Source organism: Cnephaeus nilssonii, assembly GCF_951640355.1.
Source record: "Cnephaeus nilssonii genome assembly, chromosome: 14".
In the NCBI taxonomy this organism is placed as follows: Eukaryota; Metazoa; Chordata; class Mammalia; order Chiroptera; family Vespertilionidae; genus Cnephaeus; species Cnephaeus nilssonii.
In genome coordinates, this window is record NC_137085.1 from 63,667,165 (window position 1) to 63,692,430 (window position 25,266).

The 25,266-nt window shown below is 42.6% G+C and overlaps 1 protein-coding gene across 6 annotated transcripts in view; it reads right to left on the reverse strand.

The window, feature by feature from the left end:
* The window catches only part of ELAVL2 (ELAV like RNA binding protein 2), a gene marked incomplete at both ends in the record, with an annotated part of 75,856 nt that overhangs the window by 37,364 nt on the left and 13,226 nt on the right, over nt 1-25,266 (reverse strand). For all 6 annotated transcript variants that reach the window (XM_079791306.1, XM_079791302.1, XM_079791303.1 and 3 more), the window contains one exon: nt 2,303-2,406. In XM_079791306.1, coding sequence (XP_079647432.1) covers nt 2,303-2,406 — 104 coding nt within the window. The remainder of the gene's footprint in view (nt 1-2,302; nt 2,407-25,266) is intronic.

A 25,266-nucleotide genomic window follows, 5' to 3' on the forward strand; every position in this document is an offset into this window, starting at 1 on the left:
TGGAAAATGGTCTGCTTTGCCTCTCGAGAAATCTGGGCCAAACTGAGGAGACCAGCTGTTATCTGATATTTTTGAAGGAACCGAATGGGGGTGGGGAAGGAAGGAGCCTGCTGCTTGCCCACCACCCCCACCCCCATTTCGGAAAATGAGAAGAGAAGTAGCAGATGTCACAGAGTAAAAGCCACAAGGCATGACTGTCCTATCTCCCATGCACTCCGCCCAGGCCAGCTGGGCCCTGCGGAGAAGGCCAGCGATGGACAGTGAGGAAGCAGCTGTTGTCAAAGGGCTTTCTTGCAGGCGATTGGAATCTATTCTATGGCGACCTGTTTCCCCTGCATTTCTGCTTTCTTGTGGACAATGTGACAAAGAACTGACGTGGAGCAAAGTAACTAACTCACTAGAATAAAATAAGGGTGGTTATTTCTGGAGCAGAGAAAAGGGTATATCCTGAAACGAGCCATCCCAACCATCTATCCCAGTTTCTTAACCACAACCCAGAACTTCAAAATTATGATCACTCAGCAGCAATCCTGACAATAAATTAAGTTGGGAGGCCTGTGAAAATGTGCAACAGGATCAAGAACACACAAACCAATCCGAATGTAATCAGATATCGAATATCTTCTTTAATAAGAGCATTTGCTTAATTAATAGTGCTTTTAAAAGGATCATCTCTGTGATACAAACCAAAAGTATGCAGAGTAGGAAGAACAATTAGAAAAAGCAGCCCAGACTGGAAAACCAAGGTCAAAGCAAACTTAAATCTTGGTGAGCAGAGACTGTCTTAGAGATCTAATTTTTCCCCCTCAAATTCTGATAACAATAACCAATTCATTTTCTGATCCAAGGGTGAACCTTTTCATACAAAGGACATTTTCTTGATCAAGAAACATGTAGAACTCTTGAACATCTTACATTCAAGTACATTTGGGGGCCAACACATGTACTTCTCCGTTGGATGAGTCAGGAGTTGGGAGGCATTTTTTCTATTGGCCAATAAATATAAAGAATGAGGTGACAAAACCACCCAGGGCTAATGAAGTACTTTAACTGACAATTCTAAGAGAAGCCACTTATAAGCACAAAGATGACACTGCCTTTCCAGATGCCTGAAGAAATGAGCAGAAATCTCCTAGACAAGTCTCTAAGCAAGATGAATGCCACAGTCAGCTTTGACGAACTTCCCCTCACCACTTCAGGCTATAATCTGAGCACACTTCTTAAATCAAGGGTGGAAAACAGGTTCCAACTCGAGTCAATTGATTGAGGTTGTCTGGAACACTATTTTGAAAAATATTTGGGAGCCACATCCAAACTCAGGGAGAAAGACTACAGTGATTGATTGGCAATGTCTGCACCGAGCAGGAGAGGGAAAATCGATGGCTCCTATACTAAGAGTTTGCCAGAGGCAACATCCCTTTTATTTTCTAAAGGGAAAAAAATCTATACCGCCAATTGGATTAACTTCTTACCAGAGAGAATCCACATAAGAACTTCAAAAATACACACACACACACACACACAACAACAACAACAACACAGAAAAATAGCCACAAAATTATTTACCATGTGTCTTAAAAAGAAAAATATAACAGGATGAATAACCTGTGTTGCATGGGAGCACTCTTAGTCAGTGTCCTCAAAGCCAAGTTGAACCTGCTAGATAAGAGCCAACCTCCAGCCCAGGACTACAGCCGGTGTGCACCTGTCTTTCTGTAGACCGTGAACTACAGAAGGAAGGTTTTTATATTTTTAAATGATTGGGGTAAAATAACAAGACTATTGTGCAACACACGGACATTACACGAAATTCACCTGTTGGGGTCCACAAATAAAGTTTTACAGGATCACAGCCACACCTATGAGTTCATGTCGTGGCTGTGAACTAAAGCCACAAGAGCAGAGCTGAGAAGCTGTGACAGACACTGTGGCCCATAAACCTTACCATCTTTGCCACGTGGCCCTTTCCAGAACAAGGATGCCGTTACTAGAAGAACTGGCCTAAGGATTCCTCGAATTATGTGGCAGGGAATTAGCTATAAAGACAGGAGATTTAATTCACGAGGCTTCATAAGGTACTTGTCTTAAAAAGTTGCTGCTGTCCCTTTGTTAATACAGGAGTGATTACATGAAGTACTCCCAGATAAACTTTCCCCATCATGTCACAAAACAAAAAATTCCACTAAAGCCCCAGAGAAGTGTCTCTGTGGGCACAAAATGAACAAAGGAAAGAACTACAAGGAGACATTAATCTTTTTAAATCTGTTCTGCAAGTAGATATTAAAAAAAAAAATCAACATACTTTTATTGTTTTGGTTTGAAGTCTCAATCCATTGAGGGTGTTGATCGCTTTCTCTGCATCCTTAGGGTCAATGTAGTTCACAAAGCCATATCCCAAGCTCTGTCCTAAGGAAAAGAAAGGAAAAAGGCATACATCAGTTCTACATGCTGATGACAGAGATCCCCTTTCATTCCAGCATATGGTCTTGCCATTAACACCAGCGTATTTTCTCCATAGTAAAAAGAAGTCCCCTTTAATTCCTTTAGAAAGATAGACGTGGTCTTTTTCATCTCCTTTCCACTCCGTTTGCACGTTCAAACATCAGTAAGAACTCGGCAAGTTGTGCCACTTAAAGAAACACCCATCCCCCGAGTAGCAGCACACCGGCCCTGCCTGAGCCGGAGCGCACAGCAAGGCAACACTCAGCTTTGGAAACCGGATTTTTCTTTTATATCTACATGGAGTGGGCTCCACGGACACGACTTTTTCACTTCAGTTTCCTACCCATAAAACGGGAGGGCAGGAAGCACCACCCAAAAACCTGTCGGTGTTGCGTACATCGAACCCTGACAAACTTACAGCCTTTACCAAGTACAATTATTTCAGAGTCTAAAATGGTGAAAAATCATATGTATGTCTGTGTTAATGTGTGTGTGTTATGTATGTGTAGGCATGGGCAAAAGAAGGTTTACAGTTGTAATACAAATAATTAGTAAATAATACAAGAATAAACTCTGTTTTGTGTACTCACAACTGTAAACCTACTTTTGCCCACTGCTGTATGTATGCAGACATTTATTTCAGAGGAAAGCTTCTTCAGATAAACTGAGCCCAATTTTCTAAAAGGGGTTTGATGGCCGAGGTCTGTGGTCGGCAAACTGCAGCTCGCGAGCCACATGCGGCTCTTTGGCCCCTTGAGTGTGGCTCTTCCACAAAATACCACGGCCTGGGCGAGTCTGTTTTAAATAAGTGGCGTTAGAAGAAGTTTAAGTTTAAAAAATTTGGCTCTCAAAAGAAATTTCAATCGTTGTACTGTTGCTATTTGGCTCTGCTGACTTATGAGTTTGCCGACCACTGGCCTAGGTGAGGAATACAGGGAAATATGAACACAAAGCTTTGCACTAAGGATGCCCAAGCGCATGTGGGAAGGAAAAAAATAGCACGGACAAAGATAACAAAACAGGATGTTTGGAGTAAGAGTTGCTTCAAGTAAGTATTTTGATGGCTGCTTTTCCCTGTCATATGAGCCCTCTCACCCCTGGCTCAATCACGCCCCAACTCTAAAACAACAGGAAATGACAAGGGGTTGGAATCAATGAAATGCACATTTAGGGAAGCCAATCCTAGAGGCCTCGATTTTTCAACGAGGGGAAGGTTTCTCGGTTTGAGAAGGTGAGAAGCACTACAAAACGCACATAAAAAGAGGTATGGTCCACTGAAAGGAAAACCACACTTAATGTAGGTTTTCCTGGAAGATGCCTAGTAAGGTCCAAATGCTTTGCATTAAGTAACCATCTTTGGCCCTGGCCGGTATGGCTCAGTTGGTGGAGCATCATTCTGTGCACCAGAAGGTCGCTGGTTCAATTCCGGGTCAGGGCACAAGCTCCGGGTGTGGGCTTGATCCCTAGTAGGGGGCATGCAGGAGGCAGCTGATTGATGTGTGTCTCTCTCTCCCGCTCCCTTCCTCTCTCTCTAGCATCAATAAAAACTTACTTTAAAAGTAAATAAATAAACAGCATCTTTGTATCAATTTCATAAAGAGACGAGGGATTGTTTTTTCTTTTAAGGCCGGGCTGGGGAACATCCAGCCCTCTAAGGCCCACAAAATCATCTGGTCTGGCCCTGCCAAGGCATTAGGGGTGAGTTAATTAAATGCTTGACCAAATATAGCAGGCTAATTTTTAAGCTGAGAATTTCGTATGGCCTGGGAATGATGTTATAAATACCCAAATGACCCTTGGGGGAGAAAGACTCCCCACCCCTGTTTTAAGGGATACCTTAGTGGTTATGAATACTGGAATTTTGAATAGCCACTCTGGTTACCCTAATGTGGTTCTACACAGAAAACAAGAAAGACAAGGAGGGGGAGGAGAGAGGATGAAAGGAGGGAGTGGGGGATGGAGGTGGGGGAAGGTATGGAGGCAGGCTAAACACAATACCTAATAATCATGAAAACTTGTGATTATACTTTGGAGACCACTATCCTTATTTGGCCTAATCATTGCTAACTTATGCCCTCTTATCAAGTTGTATTTTTTTGTTTTGTTTTTTTTAAAGGGGGGGCGGTAGGGGACAGCTAAAGTTAACTCAGTTCACCCTCTTCTCTCCTACTAATCATAGAGACTGTGTTTTACTCATGGTTCTATTTTCTGAACGTTGCAGGTGAAACCACTGTAATTTTAAGCACTCAGCTTTATACTAATTTGACAAACACCACGTGTGCACTGCATGCGTAGTGAGTGCCTTCTTAGGAAATGTGCCTCAGCTCTACTGTTGCTGAGAAGGACTCAAATTGGCTGAACATAAAAATACCTGCTCAAGGAAGCAGTTTATGATGAAAAGAATACGGGCTTTGGAGAAAGACACAGGGGCTTCCAATCCTGGCTGTGCCACTTACCAGCTGTGTGACACTGGAGAAGCTACTTAGCCTCCCTGAGTCACCACTTCCTTATTTCGAAAACGAGAAGGAAAATCCCTACCCAATGAGGTTGCTGCAACAGTGCTGCGAACATCTGCTGTGATGGAAGATTATTCTGGCCGAAAGATAAAGTGAGGAGCCCTGGCCGGTGTGCTCAATGGTTAGAGAGTATCAGCCCACGCACTGAATCGGGTTCGATTCCCAGACAAGGGTGCATACCTGGGATGCAGGTTTAATTCCCTGGCCCCATTTGGGGCACATGCAGGAGGCAACCAATTGATGTGTCTATCTCACATTGATGTCTCCCCACCCTCCTTTTCTCCCCCCTTCCCTCCCACGATCTCTAAAAATCAATGGAAAAAATATCCTGGGGTGAGGATTGACCAAAAAAAAAAAAAAAAAAAAGGAAGAAAGAAAGAAAGAAAAACATAAAGTGAGGAAAAAGTACGTATTTCTACTATAGGTTAAGGTGTTTAATACAACCAAAGAACTTATATGCGTATATGCATAATGCATGGACACAGATAATACTTTGGTGAAGGCCTGGAGGGCTGCAGGGTGGAGGAGGTCCATGGGGAGAAAAAGGAATATCTGTATGACTTTCAACACTAAAGACAAATTCACAGATAAATTAATAATTACATTAAATCAGGAAGATGAGAAATAGAAAGGCAAGCCAAGCATGGTGTCCTCTGGTCACACTGCTATTCTATGACAAAATAAATCAAATCATCACTTGTACCAGCATTAGGAGTCCACTTCTCCTAGCTTCTGGCTCTACCCTCACACCTGCATTTCAGCAGCTTCTAATCACAGTGCTTTCTCAATCCTGGTTGCACAATAAAATAATCCTCAAAGCTTTAATAAAGAAAAACAAACTGAGGTCTAAGACCCAGTCCCGAGGATTTTTATTTTATTGGTCTATTACAAAGCACTGTACTAGGTTTTATAAATCCTGGTGACCAACGCTGAGAGTCACAGTGTTCATGGGGAGAGATAATTAAGGGCTAACGAATGAGGCTTCTGGGTGCCTGAGGAGGGCCGGGTGCTGTGGTCTGGACACGTGAAGTGACTCTGCAGGGAAGGGTGCCTTTCAGAGATGCCTTAAGGTATCAGTGGATGTCCTTCTTCTAAAATCATCACGTTACCCGTCACTTCAGAGAAGCCGTTCACTGGCCGGCTGAGGTCACGCTGAGCACAGCAGTGCCTGCGGAGCTGGGTCACTGGGTGAAGTGAAAAGCCCAGTCCCTGCTTAGCTGTCCCCCAGGCTGGCCTCTGAGCTCTCACGCCCAGCACACTGGGCACTCAAAAGCTTGCTAAGTGAATACATGAGAAGCATTATGGTGTTGTGTATTTAACCAAAGGTATTATCAACATCACCATCACATGGCCCATCCATTTAATGGATCTTTGACCTGACCCCCTGGAGCAATCATGGCTAGCTATAATAACGATGAGTCAGCCAAATTGCTATTACTATTAGCCCCAGCAAAATCATCTGAAGGGGTCTATCTGCTGCTAAAAGGCTGCATTCCTAAGTACACTCTCCTAGATGCATTAAAATGTTGGCACTGGAACACAAAGGAGTTAGGAACCTCACAGATTTTCTTTTTAAAGTGAGTTAGCCAAGTCAGCCAATATTTATTAGATGTTTAAAATAAATAGGAATATCACAGATGACACCAAGATAGGCAAGACTCTCCCATTCTCACCTTTCAGCTATATACACTGAGTGGCCAGATTATTATGATCTCTGAACACATAATAATCTGGCCACTCAGTGTATATCCTATATAATAAAAGGCTAATATGCAAATTGTCCCCCTCGACCAGGAGTTCGACCAGCAGGCAGGCCGGCCAACCACCCATGTCCCCTCCCCCTGGCCAGGCTGGCTGGACCCCACCCATGCACGAATTCATGCACTGGGCCTCTAATACACACACACACACACACACACACACACACACACACTGAGTGGCCAGATTATTATGCATTCAGAGATCATAATAATCTGGCCACTCAGTGTAATGTTTTACTATTTAAATTTAGCCTCACATTAATCATGTGAGAGACTCATTCTTCCCCTGCAGGGAGAAATGATATCTGAAGGTAGGCAAAGTCAATCAGCTTCTTCAGACTAAAAAAGCAGGTAGGAAGCTGTGTCAGGACTTGAATCAATGACCCTCAAATGCTATATTCTTACTCAATTCGAACTAGTTTATATCTGAGCCCAGAACATCTTTAATATGCCTGAAGTATCATGTAACAGGCAGGCATTTTCTAACAGGGCTGTTAGCAAAAGAAAAAAAAAATTGTTTTGTGACAGTGGCCCACTGTTTTTCAAATTCCTGTATTTCTTATACAAATATCAGTATCCCTATATATGAATTACTCTGCTGTTATTAATTCCTATGACAAAGTGAATTGTATCTTATATAGTGCCTATTTCAGGTTATTGTGAGTGCAGATTTTTTAAAAATAAAACTATGTCAAGTCAACCATCAATAAAAAATATATAGCCTGGATCTACTTTTCCCCGCTCTTATATTCATCAGCTAGTAACAGTCATAAACCACCAGGGAAGGCTTGCAAGCCAAGCCTCGTTTATCCATATCACCCAAATCTACTTTTCAAATCATTCTGAATTTAGAATGTGCATATTGACAATCCCAAAACCAAGAATCATTTCTTTAAAAAATTTATGAAGCTCTACATTTAAATTCCAAATATAGTCATTATGGAAATCAGTATGATTAAAAGAAAATTTTGAACAAAATGACAAAACTAAGGCGTTCTCTCCCCCCCTTCTCTCTCTCTCTCTCTCTCTCTCTCTCTCTCTCTCTCTCACACACACACACACACAGTCTCTCTCTCTCTCTCCCTCTCTCTCTCTCTCTCTCTCTCTCTCTCTATATATATATATATATATATATATATATATATATATATATATATATATATTCTCCTGGCTTTAGAAACCAAAAAACAATGCCTTCTGGTAACAACATCAAGAATGAGGTCAGCACTACTTGTCCCCACAAACTACCTATAGTCACAGACTATTAGGCATTTTTGAACCATTAAACCAAGCCTCGGCCCTGACAGCCATGGCAGGGACTTCACTATGGAGCAAGCTATGTGAAGAGTCATACAGCCTAAGACCTTCACACAGTGCTGAGAACTCCAGGTCGACATGCACTTCAGCACATGTTTTACGTACACAGTGTGCGTGAGGGCCTTTGTTTTGCATCTTCTTTTTTAATCTAACACATTTGCCACAATAAAGGATCTCTTCTTCCCAAGAGACGAAACTCGCTTATAAACTATGCTTGGCAAAAAGAAAATGGTTACAGACAGGCTGCTTAGAACCAAGGTCAAGTAATCTAAAGCACTGAGCAGAGATTCTCACAGGCCTCTGAATGGGACCAAGGCCTGGTGAGAGCCACGTGCGGGTCAGAGCAGGAAGGGCAAAACAGGAAGAGGATCCATGTAGTGACAAAGTGCTGGTGGCAGACACAGTAAACTCCAATTTATGCCAAACTGTGCATAATTCAAACCAGCAGCATTCCCTTGCCACCTACACTGCTTTTAATGGCACACTTTAATTAAAATTTTAATTGCATATTTTAATTAAGAATACACAATCTTCTGGACCCATTTAATTCAAAGGTCACTTTATTTAGTCTTTTCTACTTCAAATTACTACCAATGTACAGAATTGTCCCCTCAGGTTTAAAGGTAAAGGCAACAGACCGCCATAATTCTTGATTATAAACCTGGCACACTAATTTAATTTTATCCAACCAATACTAAGTGAGAACCTTCTCAACATGGAATTGTAAAAAATAAAACTCTGTATTTACAAAAAGGTCATACTACATTATTTCTCAGCAACATTTAGCATTCATTTGCTCTACAGTTATAGAAAGTCTACATTTTGGTAGTCCCAGAGTTTACAGCAAAGAGACAAAAAATTCCTCTTCATAAAACTTATATCCTGGTAGAAGGGACAAAAGAAATATCTACCATGAAGAAAATAAGAGCTAAGGAAGGAAAAGGAAGCAGGGAGGTGAGAGTGTGGGGAGTGGGGGTTGAGGGGTCAGGGCTGCTATTTAAACACAGTGGTCAGAGTGGGTCTCATCCTAACGGTCGCATTTAATCGAAGACTTGAAGGAAATAGCTTCAAGTCTAATAGGGAAGCTGTGCAAGCAGACTTATTTCAGGGCCAGTTCTACCACACAGGTATCACCTCCTACCAGGTCTACCAGCTCCATCTGCCCCTCCTCCCTCCCCTCTGCCTCAGCACAGGTCCTCATGTCTTATTTGGATTACTGCTACAATGCCCTATGCCCAGCATGCCTTCCCCAGATTCCTGTTAACTTCAAAACCAGTCATCCTCCATCACGATGTTGTCTGGTGATCTCTCTAAAAGACGAGTCTGACTGTGCTGTAGTCTCCAAGGTCATCATCGTCTTCTTGCTTATGTTCACCATATTCCCTAAAGTGCACATTCCCTAAAGTGCACATTCCATTGTCCTGCGCCTGGAATGGGACCTCTCAAACTGTCAACTCCCGTACATCCTTTGAGACTTTCTCTGAGACCATTACCTACCCCGATTTGTCCCACTCCCATACACAGTGTTCCATGTTCCTTCTAGTCCTTCCACAGTCCTTATATTACCCTTTCATCTTAGTACATATATGGGTATTGGGTCCATCTGCATGCCTCCCCTTCAGACTACTGAGCTAGGCTCAGAAGACCCTATACAGATTATTAACGACATGGTCACTGAATGGGGGAAAAAAATGAACGAATGAACAAGCGAGCTAATGAACAAGGAACAAACGAAGAAACAGCCATCTGCCTTCCAGGAAGACGAGAGATGCCCTTATAAACATGCTCCCCATGTCCCTACATTGTACCAGATGGATGACAGAACAAAGGAAGACAAGATGCTCAAATGTTACCGTATTCTGACTTTGTAAGGGAGTGATGTGAGAGATATTTTTAAATAGTTCCTGTAAAATTTTTCATATGAAAATTTTCTACAAATACCATTTAAATCAAGTCCCAGTTTAAAAAAAATAATGTCACCTCGAGTAATTTGATAGATTTACATAAATCTGTTTCACAAATCTGTAAGTATGAATTATGGCATGTCAGCATATAATTTTGTTGAAAGTGCTTTCTCGCTAATATAATTAAGTCTGCCGAGACTATTCAAGTACAAGTCAAATAAAATGCAGAGTGAATTCTGTAAAAACCGGGTAGTTGAATCAACATTTAAAGGTGACTACACTGATTGATGTGTATCTATTATTTCATTTAGAGCAGTAGTAATGTATTATGAAATAAAAAAGGACAAAGAGCAGCATGAATCTTTTTTAAATCCCACAGTTGGCAGGAACAGGTCACTATGGTGTGGTCCTCTCTGACAAGCAAGAATATTTGCAACCGAAGGACTAATAATGTAACACTTGAGGGGGCGGGGCCGGAGAGACAAATTTAAACTATCTTCAGAAACAGCCCTATATAAAACTGCATCCCTTAACATTCATTTTTTTTAAAGTAAGCAAATAACTTGATATGGAAAAGCAACTTTTCCCTCCAAGGTGTGTGTGGGGTGGGGGGGCGGGAAGAGGGGCAGTACTGGTTTTTAAGGACACACCCACTGCTTTTCCTCATTTTAATACCCTTCCTTCTTCCTCCTCAAACATACAACAAAGCTGCAAATGTGCTGTATTTGTTCAGATGGACTTTCTGTTCTTGGGCACTCATTACGTGTGTCTGTTCAGACAGGCTGTGCACTGCAACTCTGGCACCAGAGCAACGTACACCAGACTTGACAAAGGAGCTTTTAAGTATCTCATATCTGATATGTAACAAAACCAGGCAGGTACCGCATAGTAGGGGAAAGGTTTGAGAGAATCTTAGAACAACAGAGGGGTGCACTCTTCCCTAGTCACGTTCCTCTCCGAACATTAATTCCTGACTCAGCCTGAGTCCCCTCCGATGCAGCAGGTCCTCCCAGTTAAACAGCCGGTGCACGCAGGTCAAACGAAAGGGGTCCTCCTGGCCGCCCTCTCATGAGAGAGGTCAAATGGTGAGGTGGGAGACCGGTGGGATGCTGTTACTGCAGACCCAGCCAGCCTCCCTGAAAGCTTGGAGCACTTCGACCAGCTCCCCAAAGAGCATCACCAGGGATTAGCACCAGGCTGGAGAATTCAACCTAGACACTGGCATAATACAGAACAGATGGCTCGCTCCGAAGCCTTTTCCACCCAAATGCTGATCAAGCTGGCCCCTGACGAAACTGCCCCAAGATTTTAAAGCGGTTTTCAGGACTTCACAGAGACTTGGGGATGTAACCTAGAAATGTTTCGATTGGAACTTGTCTGCTGAAATCAAAGTTGTAAATAGTGATCATTTGGTAAATATTCCCTAAACGGCCTAATTCTAGAGGGAGCAGGCGATGACCTGGGCACCAGGGTATTTTCTTTCCTAGTTCATTTTAATGGCCATCTCTCTCCTCAGATTATGTAACTGGTAGAGGTCTATTTTCCTATAGCTCCAGTCCCAGTAATTATGAATCTGCTGGCAATGCAGCGTGACCTTGCTTAAGCTGGCGAAACTGTGGGCTCTTAATACATCACCATTTCAGGAAACATTAAGAACTCCCATACAATTCAGTCCTGGGCTGTGGAGCACAGCAACGGCATATTCAACCCTCTAAGTCCTCCAATCCTGCACCTGCGTACTAAGACGTCTTGTATCCAAGACCACGAAGATTGGGGAAAATGCTCTTTATCTAAAGTGGGAAAACAAACCAATTCACCTGGAATGCACATCCCGGGATAAGACTTAAACTTAGCAGGCTCTCTAGCTTGAGAGACAAGTGAGTGACTTATTGTAGCATCTTAACACCGCTGTTAAGACAAAAGCCAGTTCTCATTACTTAGTGATTTAGGTAGTTGCTCTAAAAGAAAAATCAGCACTTCTACCTTCAAACACTGGAGCTGCCTGCCCCCGTGATAAGAGCAAAAGCCAAAAAACTGTCAGTTTGGCCAGAAAGTCAGACTCTACAGTTCAAAAAAAAAGTTACAACATTAACAACTCTGAGCTAAGGCAAAATCTACTCTCAGTGAGAGATGTAGGTCTGCAGCAATATTCTCATTACTTTTTAATTATAATTAACTCTGCCAGTATACAGATTCCACGCCACACACTCCCTCCCCTCACCACAGAGGGGCGGGGGAGTTTGCATGACTTGCTTTATCTTGTGCTTACTTAAAAGGTGATGGAGTTGTTCAAGTAAGTATCATTTGAGATGAGGGCAAACGAACTATATCCCGAAAAGATTATTGTGGTAAAGAAGGAAACCAGTTAACAAGTGCAGTAGTAAAAAGGGCATCTGCTGTTGCTTACCCTGCCAGCTGGTGCCAATCTAGACACACACACACACACACACACACACACACACACACACACACGGAAACCAGTAAGCCGTCCATCAAAAAGCAGTATGGCTTCTTAATGTGTTTTTCTCTCTGTGTAAGAGATCATTTTCCCTCAGATATTGCAAGAAAAAAAAACACTAAAGACCCTCAGCTCTATAATGAGCTCAGTGCCCTTTCTGAAATCCTGTCAGTCCTGCAACCACTATGGATGGAGAGCTCCCAGTTTTGACCAGACAATGGGGAAACATTGGTCAGACTACAAAAATCCCACCAGGTCCACATGATAAAAAAAAATTCTTGTTAGACATGATTAATTTTCTTCTTGAACACAGAATGTTGTGGTGTGTTTTTTTAAAAAAAAACAAAAAAAACGATATCTCTCTCATTCAAAAGTTAAAAGGTTCACCAGCCAAAACCTTCCAATCTGAAAAGCCCCCTACGTCTGGGAAAAGTCTGTTCCCATAAATGCTTCTATCTAGCTTTCTGGTGGCATACATTGTCGCTGCTTAGTTTTAAACCGCTACTAAGCAACTTAAGAGCTTTATGTGACATACAGTTATCACATTTAATTCTCACAACAACACTTTGTGTAGATAACATCTCTACCCATTTTACAGATATAAAAATGGAGGTCTAGTTACTGATTCACTTGCTCAAAGGCACAGAACTAGCTGGTAAGAGGTAGGTAGGTTTTAAAATCAAAACTGACCTTTCCCACTTTGGCCTTCCTGGCATACACTTCACTGCCTTTGGCCACGTTTGGGAAATTATGTTGAGGCAGACACCTGTGCACCCAAAATTCATAACTTTGCAACCAGTATATTCATCACAAACTCCAACTATACCTGCATTTTTTTCTGGTTACTTGTCATGTAATCTATTGGCTAGAAATTCAACATTCTTTCTCAATCCATCAAGATACTATGTATAAAAGAAAAAGAATAGCATCTTGCAGGTACACAAATCACGTAAACCCTCAAAACAACTCTATCATTACAAAACAGATAGATTAGAGATATCCACATTATAAAAAGATTCATTTAAAATGGGATTTGATTTACATACTCCTTTTCCAGAAACTCAGAAAGCAATTCTCATGGCTAAAGCCAAACATGTCTGCCACTGCCAAAATCGTCTCCCACACAAGACACTTCTCTCGTCGGCAGATTGCACTAAAATGCTTTCCTAGGCAGAGGGTGGCTCCAGAGCTGTAGAAAAGCAGGTGGGATCGGTACCACATGGTTTCTGCCCTCTAAGATCTGAAGCTCAGAAATTTAAAGCATGGCAGTAAATAAGGGAGATGTGGGCCACCTAATGAACACGGAATACCTATGATTAAGCAGTGGGCGTCACACGTAACCAGAACAATCTAGAAAAGAGAAGTCCTCAGTTGGTTGAAACAGGGATAAAATGCAGGGGTTTCTGAACAGCCTAATTAAGGAAGTAGGTTTCTGGAGAAGAGCTAATCCGTAGGGAAGTATAGAGATGGTCACACCAAAGACTCACTTTCTCTCTGTAAGTGGTCTGAGCAGACGTGAGGGAACAGATGCTCACCCTGAAAACGGGGTGTCCCCTGGGAAGGTTAGTGGTGGTCATACCACAGGATGCATCACGCAGGGAGGCGCAATGAGGCAAGACCTAGGGAAGATGCTGTGGTGGCCTGGGCCACTGAGGAGATGCAGGTCTAGGATCAAGGCAAGAAGCTGTGCTGGCCCAGGAAGAAGGCCTGACCCAAATCCTTCCAATCAAGTCCCCAGGAGCTCTAAAAGCAAAACTTAAGGATGCAATCCACCATCTCTTTTACAAATCCCTACAAACTGCCCCAATCCTACATGGCTAACCTCTCCTCTGGCAGACCCCAGCCCAAATCTTCTATCCAAGGCACACAAAACCTTTTTGCTCGTGCTGTTCTCTGAGCCTGTGCCAAATTCACTCTTAGCTTAGAATGAGATTTAACTCAATCCAAGTTCCCTTCTGCCCAAAAATGAACTTCTGGGCCCAGTAATTTTTCCCCTTCAGTGAGCCTTCCAGATTCAGAGCCAGGATTGGAATCAAAGGCAACCCTCAATGCCCCAGGATCTGCAGTTCCTTGGCGTGATAACCTCTCACCTTTGTAAGAGAAATAAGAGGGCAAGGAACCTTTTGAACTTAGGTTAATACCCAGAGATTAATAGAGCACCAACCCAACAGTCTCTCAAATATGTATTCACTATGCATCTCACAGGTGTGGATGATAACCCCAGCCACCAAGAAGGTAAAACCCAAGACAACTGCCCGGGAAAAGCTTTTATATAGCTGCAAAAACGTGTCTACCTGAATCCTTTTATTCCCATGGTTAAGCGGCTATTATGAGTAGACAGAAAATGTTAATAATTACGGTAAGTTGGCCCAAATGTTAAAAAACCTTATTTTGACATTTTGTGCAGCAATCACAAGATTACATATGACTTCTGGGCGTACACACATACCTAAGTCCTTCACACATAATATGGCAATACAAAACGAAAACAGAAAAAGAGAGAGTGAGAGAGGAAGACTAGGTCATTCACGAAAGGGCCAGTGGAGAGCATCGTATCATCAGAGCAAACAAAAAAAAGTTTCAAATAAAGTAAAAGCAGATGGATATTTTCACCTTCCTATCTGTATCACTGATAAAGCATCCTTCATGTACGTTATAAGGCTCCCATCTGGCACAACTCTCCACTGTAGTTCATTTTATTTCAAAAAGCAAGACCATAATTAACATTAGTGATATTTTTAGCAAAGACAAAGGAGGTAAAATTCCAGAGGACATCCATTGTCCCCAGCCGACACAAAGACTCAGGTATAAATAACATGTGATTTTCCTTCTTTGTACAGAACATTGTGTTTGGTTTATATTTAATAAAGAAAGGCAGTTACATTTTCAAGAGAGTATAAGGAACATGTTTTTTTCCCCTACCCTCTCAATTTAAAATAGGCACACAAAAGCACTGATTTTTATTCTTAGGAGAAATCCCCAAACAGACCCATTGTGTTTGGGCAGGTTAGGGTATAAGTGCTGACTATAAAAGAAACCTATTTAAATATTGCAGACACAGCTTCCAGGGCCTCAAGGAAGCCTTCTCTGAAGCAGTAAAAGGGAAAGGATCCCAGAGGGGCACCTTCTATAGAGGAAGCGGAGCTGCACACGGTAAAAGTTTAAAGGCTGTGGGTCAGAGGGGAACCATGGTTACAAATTAAGTCCAAGAGGTACCCTGACAGAAATAAACATCCATTCCGTTTTTATAAAGGGACAGCTCTGTGACAGCAAGCCACTCTGAGACCACAGGGCAATTTGCCCACCAATTAACAGATGGCTTCGAAAGAGAAATGCAAAATGGTCTAGCTCTGATGATTGCCACATTCATGTCACACAGGAGCATTTCGTGCAAAGTCACCTGGTTTAAAAGTTGGAAAGATTAGCTGCTGAAATCCTCCCAGTTTGAAATTCACATAAACACTTCGATTAAGAAGCAGCAAATGCTTAAAAAATTCTGCCCAGACAATGACTCATGAGCATACAAAAGTGATGAGACACCGTCCACATCAGCATCGCGGTAAGTGCACCATCACACCCACCCAGAGAAGTGCTGGGACTTCTCTCTCACTGAAGCGTATGTTATTAAAAATGAAATGTTCAAATCATGTACTCCACAACCTAGTACAGCGGACCACTGATGCGACCTCTAGACACATTTCCCCCCATGAAACGGGGAAAAATCTAAACATAAAAATAATCTTTTTAATGGATTGCCATTTTATCACCTCAAGTACCCATGAGCTTATAACAACAACAGGGTGGAGTAAAAAGAATCATATTCGGGAAAGAGCTCCCCATGTTAAGAACCTTTTTGAACATGCTCTTTCGTGACTGAAGTTACTTGATTACTTACTTGCTTAGTCACGTATCTGAGGCTCACTCTTGGGGAAGGGGCTGTGTTTCACAGCACCAGATTAAACAATTAATTATAGGGAGTATCTGATGTGGGAAGTAACTTCTATAGACAGAGCTTCTCAGCTCTTGGGCCCATATTACATGGCAACTCTGCGAAGACATTTCAGGATCTGGGGAAAGAGAGGTGGCAAAAGGTGTTTCATTCGGAAGAATCTATCTTTTGGCCACAAAGTGTCTCCTAAAGAAAAGGAGATGACTGGGCGTTTAAGGCTTCTGCTAGCCAGCCTTACGTACGATCTGTTAAATGATTCTATACAAAGAGGTGGGCTCCAGGTGCTGTCTCCCCCACCTCTCCACCACCTCCCTTGTTTCAAAAATAAAGTCAGACCTATGCACCAGAACTAGAGCTGGCTATGCTGTCAAAAGCTATACAAAACGCTAGGTACTCAATTACAAGTACACCACTCAAATGAAGATCTCACTAAACATTAGTCTTCCAGCTCATTCCAATATCCAACAGCCTTTAGTGTCAAGGAGTGTTCCTATTTTGTTGCTGACAATTTCTGCCTTGCTATTTATAAAGTAGCAGGGAACTAAAGAGCTATATACTGCAAACTAATCTGCTTTATTTGGGGAAAACTTGAAAAAGTTTATGCTTTAGGTCACTCACTAGCTAAGCCCTATTCCCAAATATAACAACTACAACCTATGAAGTTGGTGCTAATTCTAATTCTCCTAATACACACCATCATCATTAAGGTATTCCATTTATACCTAGATCACCAATCTCGTTTTCCTCAAGCAAGATATTTCCTAGCAAGAAAACACACACACACACACACACACACACACACACACACACACTCTGTGACCAGGAGCTAAATTAGATTTTTACAATATCCATAGGAATGTTGTTGTCCCAATGCAGAATCTACAGTCTAATTAAGGTGTTGTTCCAAGATTTTCTGTATCATCTCCTAAAACCTGGTGATATCCTGGCCAGGCCATCCCTCTCCCCACCCCTACGCCATGTTTTTACTTGAAGCTACTTGACCAGATAGCCCATTCTAATCCTTTAAGCTTACCTAAGTAGCTAAACAAGGTACAAGGCAAGCAGATCAAATTGACTGGATATTCTTACAATTACAGTTATGATTCCGCCTCAGTGACTAGTTAGAAACAAAAAAACTATCAAGATAAAATCAGGATTTGATCTTTACAGAGAACTGAAGACTGCACCCCCCAAAAACAAACAAACAAACAAACAAACAAAAAAACCCAACTGATGCTGATGATGTATTCACTGATTCCATAAGACACAGAAATTTAACACCTCCAAGCATACCTATGACCCCATGTGACTAGACACCAAAGAGTTTTAATTAAATGATGACTAAGTAGCAGAAGAAATAAATGTGGGTCATTCACAGGAAGCCTGTCTTTGTGCAAGGTATGTATGGCTCTCGTAAGCTGCTACACATGCAGGAGTCACAATATTACAGACCTCTGAAGATTAAAAACTAGAGATAAAACACCCAGAAGGGTATCACAGAAGATGCCACTGCTGCTAGTCCTCTCAGACATTCTCCAGGCTGTTCTCGGTCACACTCAATGAAAGTAGCAACAGTAAAACATAATAAAATGGGGGAGCTGTCACAAGATGTTGCTTTGGAGGGAAAATCAATATTCCTCACTGTTCCTCATTTTTTTTTGCATAATTATATCAGAATTTTGATTTCCCCTAATACCTACAACGTGAATCAAATGAATCAGCTATTTGAAAGACAAATGACTTTATTTTCAAAATACATACCTTTCAAAGCATAGACAAACTCCTTTACCAATAGCTTTTGTTTTCCTCAAAGATAAAAGTCTGGGGGTACCAGAGGGAAAGGGAGTGGGGGGAGGTAGAAGAGGGTATAGGGGGAGATAAATGGTGATGGAAGGAGGCTTGACTTGGGGTAGTAAACACGCAATACAACCTACAGATGATGTATTATAGAATTGTACACCTGAAACCTATATAATTTTGTCATCCAACTAGAGGCCTGGTGCATGGATTCCTGCACTGGTGAGTTACCTCGGGAATCGGGCTAAAACCAGCATCCAACATCCCTGAGGGATATAGTAGTGCGCGAAGCAGCAGGCGGCTGGGAGGAGCCGCTCCTGCCCATCCCGGCCCTGCTCATCCAGGTCAGCTGAGCGTCTGCCCTCCTCTTCCACCAATATCTCTTGCATCTCCTGGTCTGCCGCACTCAGCTATGGAGAAGTGGGTCCCTAGGGTGGAGTCACGTGGCACTGCTAGGGGTGCAGACTTAGGCTCGGAGAAGTGGGGTGAGTGCCCAAGGGGCCCCTGGGGCAGACCGGGAAGTCGCGGTAGCTGTATGGTGAGGCTGCCCACTTCACGCACCCTCCTGCAAGTCCTGGGGTGGCTCCGGTCTGACAGGAGGAGATGGGCACTAGGGAAGGAGTTCCTGGTCTCTTTTTTCCCTCCCTCCATCCCTTGGTCCTGGCTGCCTGGAAAGACATGGCCGGAGGGGTTGACGGGGGTCTGGGGCACCACGCCTCTGGACCAGTGCCTGGGGAGCGGCGGAATTTGGGCCAATGGCCCAGCCTCCCAATGCAAACTGCAGCTTAGCCCCATATGCTTGAGATCTTTCATAGACTAAATGGCCTGTTTCTCTTTCCATCTGTCCAAGTTGACTTCCCCCTGGTGGTCAGTGCGTGTCAGAGTGACCGGTTGCTTAGGCTTTTATATGTATACTAGTGGCCTGGTGCACGAGATTCGTGCACTGGAGGGGGGAGTCCCTCAGCCTGGCCTGCACTCTCTCACAGTCTGGGAGCCCTCGGGGGATGTCCAACTGATGGCTTAGGCCCCTAAGCTGGCAGCTGGACATCCTTAGTGGTGCTGCAGAGGCAGGAGAGGCTCCCGCCACCACTGCTGCACTCGCCAGCCATGAGCCCAGCTCAGGGCTTCTGGCTGAGCGGCGTTCCCCCTGTGGGAGGGCACGGACCACCAGGGGGCAGCTCCTGCACTGACATGCACTGGTGGTCAGTGCATGTCATAGTGACCAGTCGTTCCATTTGCATATTAGCCTTTTATTATATAGGACTAGTAGAAGATGTCACCCCAATAAATTCAATGAAAAAGAAAAAAAAGAACTATAATCCAACTCAATAAACTAAGAAAACATTGTCCCACAAAGAATAAGGTCTGTGGGCAATAGGTAGTCTGCTTCGGCAGTTCATCCATCACAGCTATGACAAATAGGTTCAAAGGGAGAAAACGGGGGCCCTGCAGACATTGGGGAAAAGGTCAGGATGCCAACTTTAGAGGGCTCTGGCAATGAAGGATACTCTACAAAAGGGGTGACTATTTTGTTAGACGTGAAAGATAGTTTGTAAACAAGAGCCCTCAAACTCTGTCAGCAGAGGTAAAAACCATTCCAGACAAAAGAATAAAAACTATGCCTTTGTCCCTATTCAGCAAGACATCTGAATAGCTGGCTCTAGAAAGCAATCCAAGTTCTTCCACAGCATAGATGCTTTACAGAACCTAGTTGAGCGTACAAGGTACTTTAAAGACTAAAAGTTCACGTTAGGATGATGCAGGTGTGAAAGGTATTCAACTAACTGGGCATGTTTTATGACCTGAACCAGAAAAGGACTCAGTCTCCCACTTGGATTCAAAGAACTTCCTAATGGAAAACTCTGTTTTAAACAAGATGCGGGCGGGCTCCACTGCGGACTTTCAAAGGCATCCAGAAGATGATGCCTGAAACCCCACTTCCTTTGACAAGCCTGTATGGCAAGGTGGCGAGTTCAAAGCAGGGACTTCGGAGCAATATTAAAAGTTACCCTCTAATGGCTCAAAAACTATCAACAAAAAAATCAATAAGCTTACTTTTGAATGTGTTGAAAAGTGACCTCTGACATAAAGAGATAAAAATGTGAATAACACATATTGTTTCTGTGGACTTCTAAATTATAATACAAATTGACTCTAGCTAACTAGCTGAAGGGGATTATGGGAGAGGCACAGAGGTTTTCAGAATTAATTGGGGCTGGGAGCCACCTGGCTCCAGAGAGCTAAGAGTACAAAGAACCACCACCATCTCAGAACCAGAACAGACAGACTCGGATGAGATGGCTCACTGTCACTATCTCATCCCTCTATCACTTCCTTAAGAGTCCAGGTCCTGGCAGAAAATACCTAATTGGTTTAACGTGGGCCCCATACTGGCCCCTTGCCTACACTCAGGCAGGGACAGAGAGGACCTTCCTCATTGGCTTCTGGAATTATCCTCCCACAAGCCATCTACTAGCAAAGAGAATTCTTTAGTTAGGACTCTTTAGTTAGGACTATTCCAATATGGAATAGTCCTAACTAAAGAGGGAGACAACTTTCCCTTAGATCCATAAAAGGCCTTACACATTTCTCCATACAAAAAGAAAAAAAAAATGCATCTCCTACTTCTATTTAAATAAAAGACTGCATCAAAGATGAACCATCAAACAGGAGAATCAACAAATCATTCACAGACCAGATCATCTATGTATATATGAAACACTGCTTCTAAATTTTGCTCAAAAATAAAGTTGCCTGTTTAGCACGTTCTGCACCTCCTTCCCAAGTGTGGCCAGGGAGGTCCCTCCGGAGACCTCTGTTTCACCTCAATGATAAAGTGCCACCATAAGAAGTTACACGATCAGTGTTTTAGAACTCAGGATCTCGTCAACAGAGAGAACCTACCTTGAAACCAAGTGTCCCAACACGGGCTGACATTCTTCAGCATGCACACGGTTCTTAGACAAGCCTGCCAAACTAAGGGCTGAGCTTGCATGGCCTTCACCACTGTTCCCAGGCAAGACCTCACAGCCCCCGAGGCAGATCTCCCTTATTCCAGTAAGAGGCCTAGGGAAGCTCCCCGCTAATCAGGCAATGGAGGGAAGAAAAGTCTAGATGAAGTTTGAATTAAGACCTTAAGCCATAAGAAGTATTATCTTCATTATGTTAAACTCGCACAACCTGGGGGAGGCTTTCCGCTAGGTCTCAATTCATGGAATTGCTCTTCGGTTGTCAATAGCCAACGTTTGAAAATAAATACAGTCACTAAGTGTGAAATGATGTTCCTGCAGCCAGCAGGCATTTGGCTGATGCCAACAGAGAAGGCAGGAGGCCAAGCTATGAGACCTGAAATTTTAAAGGAAGACTGCTCTACTCAGTAACACGGCACCTGAAAGAACGTAAAGGCAGAAATAGGCCACAGGCCACCTGCCTCTAAATTCAACCCACATCGGCATCTGTCTCCCAACGGTGCTTCAGGAAAACGCTGAAGGCTTCCTCCGCTCCAGTGGCTGGTCCTATGGGCTAAAAACAGAATGCCTCTGCTCTGTAAGGCTTGGTTTGTTTGTTTGGCTGGCTGGCTGGGTGTGGGTGTGTGTGTGTGTGTGTGTGTGTGTGTGTGTGTGTGTTGTTTTTTTTGGGGGGGAATGAAAGAAAAAGCTAAAACTGTTGAAGAGAATAATTTCTACTTCTCCCTCTTTGGCACCTTCTACTGAGGAATGGTTTTCTGCCAAGATTTCCATCGGGTTCTCAACAGAAGACAAGGATGCGAGGTAGAGAAGGAAATCAGAGCCGCTGCTCTGTGTCCCAGGACCCCCCTCAGATGTTCTTCCCTGGCTGCTGTGACTCTGGGAGAAGAAAAAGCAGGAAAGCGTGAAGGCAGAGACTATCGGGGAGCAAGCCTGCTTGGTTCTCTCCTTTCTGAATCTACCATATGCCACTGCCTCCTCCTCCAGGTGGCCTGCCATCTCGCTGAGTGATGGAGATTGGAGGCAACTTCCAGGAAGAAGAAAACAAGGCTGAACCAGGCTGAGCAACTGCGGAGGGGCAAGCAGTCAGCAATGTGGTAGAGGCTACACAAATTCCCGATTTTACAACTGGATATTCCTTTTATGGGGAAAGTGGCAAGAACTAAGTTTGAAGATAAATAAGCTATTTCAGGGTCGAGAGGGGTTGGCTTACAGCCCAAGAAAGAAACCTAGCATCTCCTGAAACAATCGCTATAATTTACTTTTTAAATGCTATGGTATGACATATAGCTTTCACTTTTTATTTATATGAGGTACCCAGAACAGGCAAAAATTCATAGAGACAGAAAGTAGAATGGTGGTTTCCAGGGGCTGAGGGTGGGAAGTTACTGTTTATTGGGTACCGAGTTTCTGTTTGGGATGAGAAACAGTTCTAGAAAAGGATGGTGGCAATGGTTGCACAACACTGTGAATGTACTTAATGTCACTTAGCTGCACACTTAAAATGGTCAACTTTATGTTATGTATACTTCATCACACTAAAGTTATTTTTTTAATTTGGTATGAATCAGTGTAAATTTACCTGTACACCCAGAGTTTCAGCCTTAATTCTAGGGCTGGTCATCTAATACACTATCATGAATGCAGTCCAGTAGTCATTAAGTAGCAGAATACAAAGGTGACTACTACTTGCCTATCTACTCTCTATAGCTAAATCAACAACCAATTCTCTGCTCATGAGCATAATGGGCTTTTGTTCCTTAAGCTAGTTACTTGTTAATAAGTGTAATGGGAGTTAGAAACGGGGGTCTCGTTGGTAAAATTAAAGGTATTCAAGGGTATGTAGATGGGCTGAATTAGAGACACCAGCCACTATTGTATAAACAGGACACTTGTATCCTTATGGATAGAACCCCTAAATGTGAAATGGTCCTGGGTCCAGCCTCTGTTTAGAAGGGTTTCTTTTTGCAGGATGCAAACAGGGGCACAGATCCCTGCCTCTGGGATGGTGTCAGCTCAGAGTGAACAATTCCTGTAGGTGTTATCCAAGCACCTTCACAAGAACAGAGAACTGGGACTTCCTTAAGCAAAGCAGTTCTGTCAATCACTCGGGCCTCCTTGCTAAATGTCTGCACACGTGGCAGAATTGGGTCTTGAAAAGAGGTTGTTTCACTCCTCCCTCTTTGGTGCCCACTTTTACCTACCCAAAATGACCTACGAGCTGTATACACTAAACTAGCATAGGTCCATCTGCAATAATCTCACCCCTAAAATAAAGGGGGGAGGGACTCTTAAAAAGTCCACCATCCTGCTCTAGAAGCCAGCAAAGAATATCAGATGCCCTCTCTACATTGATGCCTATGCCCACATGTGTTGCTTTCCATAAACACTCAAGAGAACTAAAATGTCATATAAGAGCAAGAAAGCAAAGCCCCAAAGATTCCACAATGCACTTCTATATAGCATATTAGGTCCTATTTTTAATGTTCTAGAATATGGAATTTGGGGATATAATACATCCAACGGTATGGTATCATGCCTTTTTGCAAAGGTTTCTAATTTTCAACACTTACAATAATAAATGTATTGATATAAAACACAGTCACAAATCATTACTGCCAATTCTGTATTTTAATCCTATTATAACAGGAATGATGGTACTTATCCCTGAAATAAAGGCCCAGAAATACTCAGAATATAAGGGTCTTTTAAAAAAACTGGTTTAATTAATACCTTGAGGTTAAAATGTTAGATCCCAAACTATTCTGCTTGAGAAGGTAATGTGCTGTTGGCACCTTACATCAAATCCTTTGGCACTATGTTTAAGAAAAGATAACTTAACAGTTATGGTCACAAAAGAGAAAAAATCACAGAATTCTAGAGCTAGATAATGATAAGAGAAAACTATAATTTATTTCAAAGCTCTCAGGATTAGAATCAGAGTCGCAGAAGGATTCAGAAAACACTGCCTTGGTGTTACTGACCCAGGGACTCCTTAAGACTGAATTTAAAGAATCAAAATATGAGGAAAGAAAGTTGTTCCCTCAGGCTCCAGTGACCTTGAATCCAATGAAATGATTCTGGTTTACCTGTTTACATGCATCTATAACTCCTTCAAACCTCACTTTAAAATGAGAATTTGAGCCCAGCTGGCATGGCTCAGTGGTTGAGCATCGACCTATGAACCAGGAGGTCATGGTTTGATTCCTGGTCAAGGCACATGCCCAGGTTGGGGGCTTGATCAGGAGGCAGCCAATCAGTGATTCTCATCATTGATCTTTCTATCTTTCTCTCCCTATCCCTTCCTCTTTGAAATCAATAAAAATATGTAAAAAATTTAAATTAAAAGGAGAATTGGACTTTCTCAGGATAAAGCCTGAAAGTCAGACAGGTGGTGAAGAGTCAGGGCATTTACACATCTACTCTACAAGGAAATAAGTAACCAGATCTATCACCTGGAATGCAAATTTTAGTTGAGCTGAAGGGTGGGATTACAAAACTTGCAAGCCATATACACTCCCCCTACAAAATCAAAGCATCATGCAGAAAACAGTGTTCCAACAAAAAGTACAATGATGAGAAAAGAACTCATTAAGAGCTAAAAATAAACTCTAATTCACAATATGCATAAGGATTTAACAACAAAAAAAAATGAAAACATGATGTAAAACTGCATCTGCTAAGTTAACCATGGCCTCATGGAAATCACCAGCCCCCTTCCACAAACTGAAATCTGTAAAGTCTTGATGACTGAAGAAAGCAAGGCTTTAAATGTTTTCAATGAATATTTCAACAGAGAGAAAACGAAGGGACAGCAATCTTGTTTCTACGTGCTCTGATCTGCTAACGCACAGGAATACCGGGCTTCTCAACAACCGAATACGCAGGCCCCTGCATTCCCCTGGTTGAACATCTTATTTTATTAAATCAGAATATTTAGTAATAGGATTTACAATTTATGTTAAAGGGGTATTCATCTTAAGGGAAAAGATGCTGTAAAAGTGAAAGCAAGCCCTCCAGTTAGTTTTTATCTAACCGATACCTCATGGCTCAATTTAACAACTTGCTGACCTTCCTGGACAATGACAGTCCAATGGGGAAGCTGGGCTGAGAGTACCTTCATATTTTAAGTCCAGCTCGGTCATTCTGAATAACAT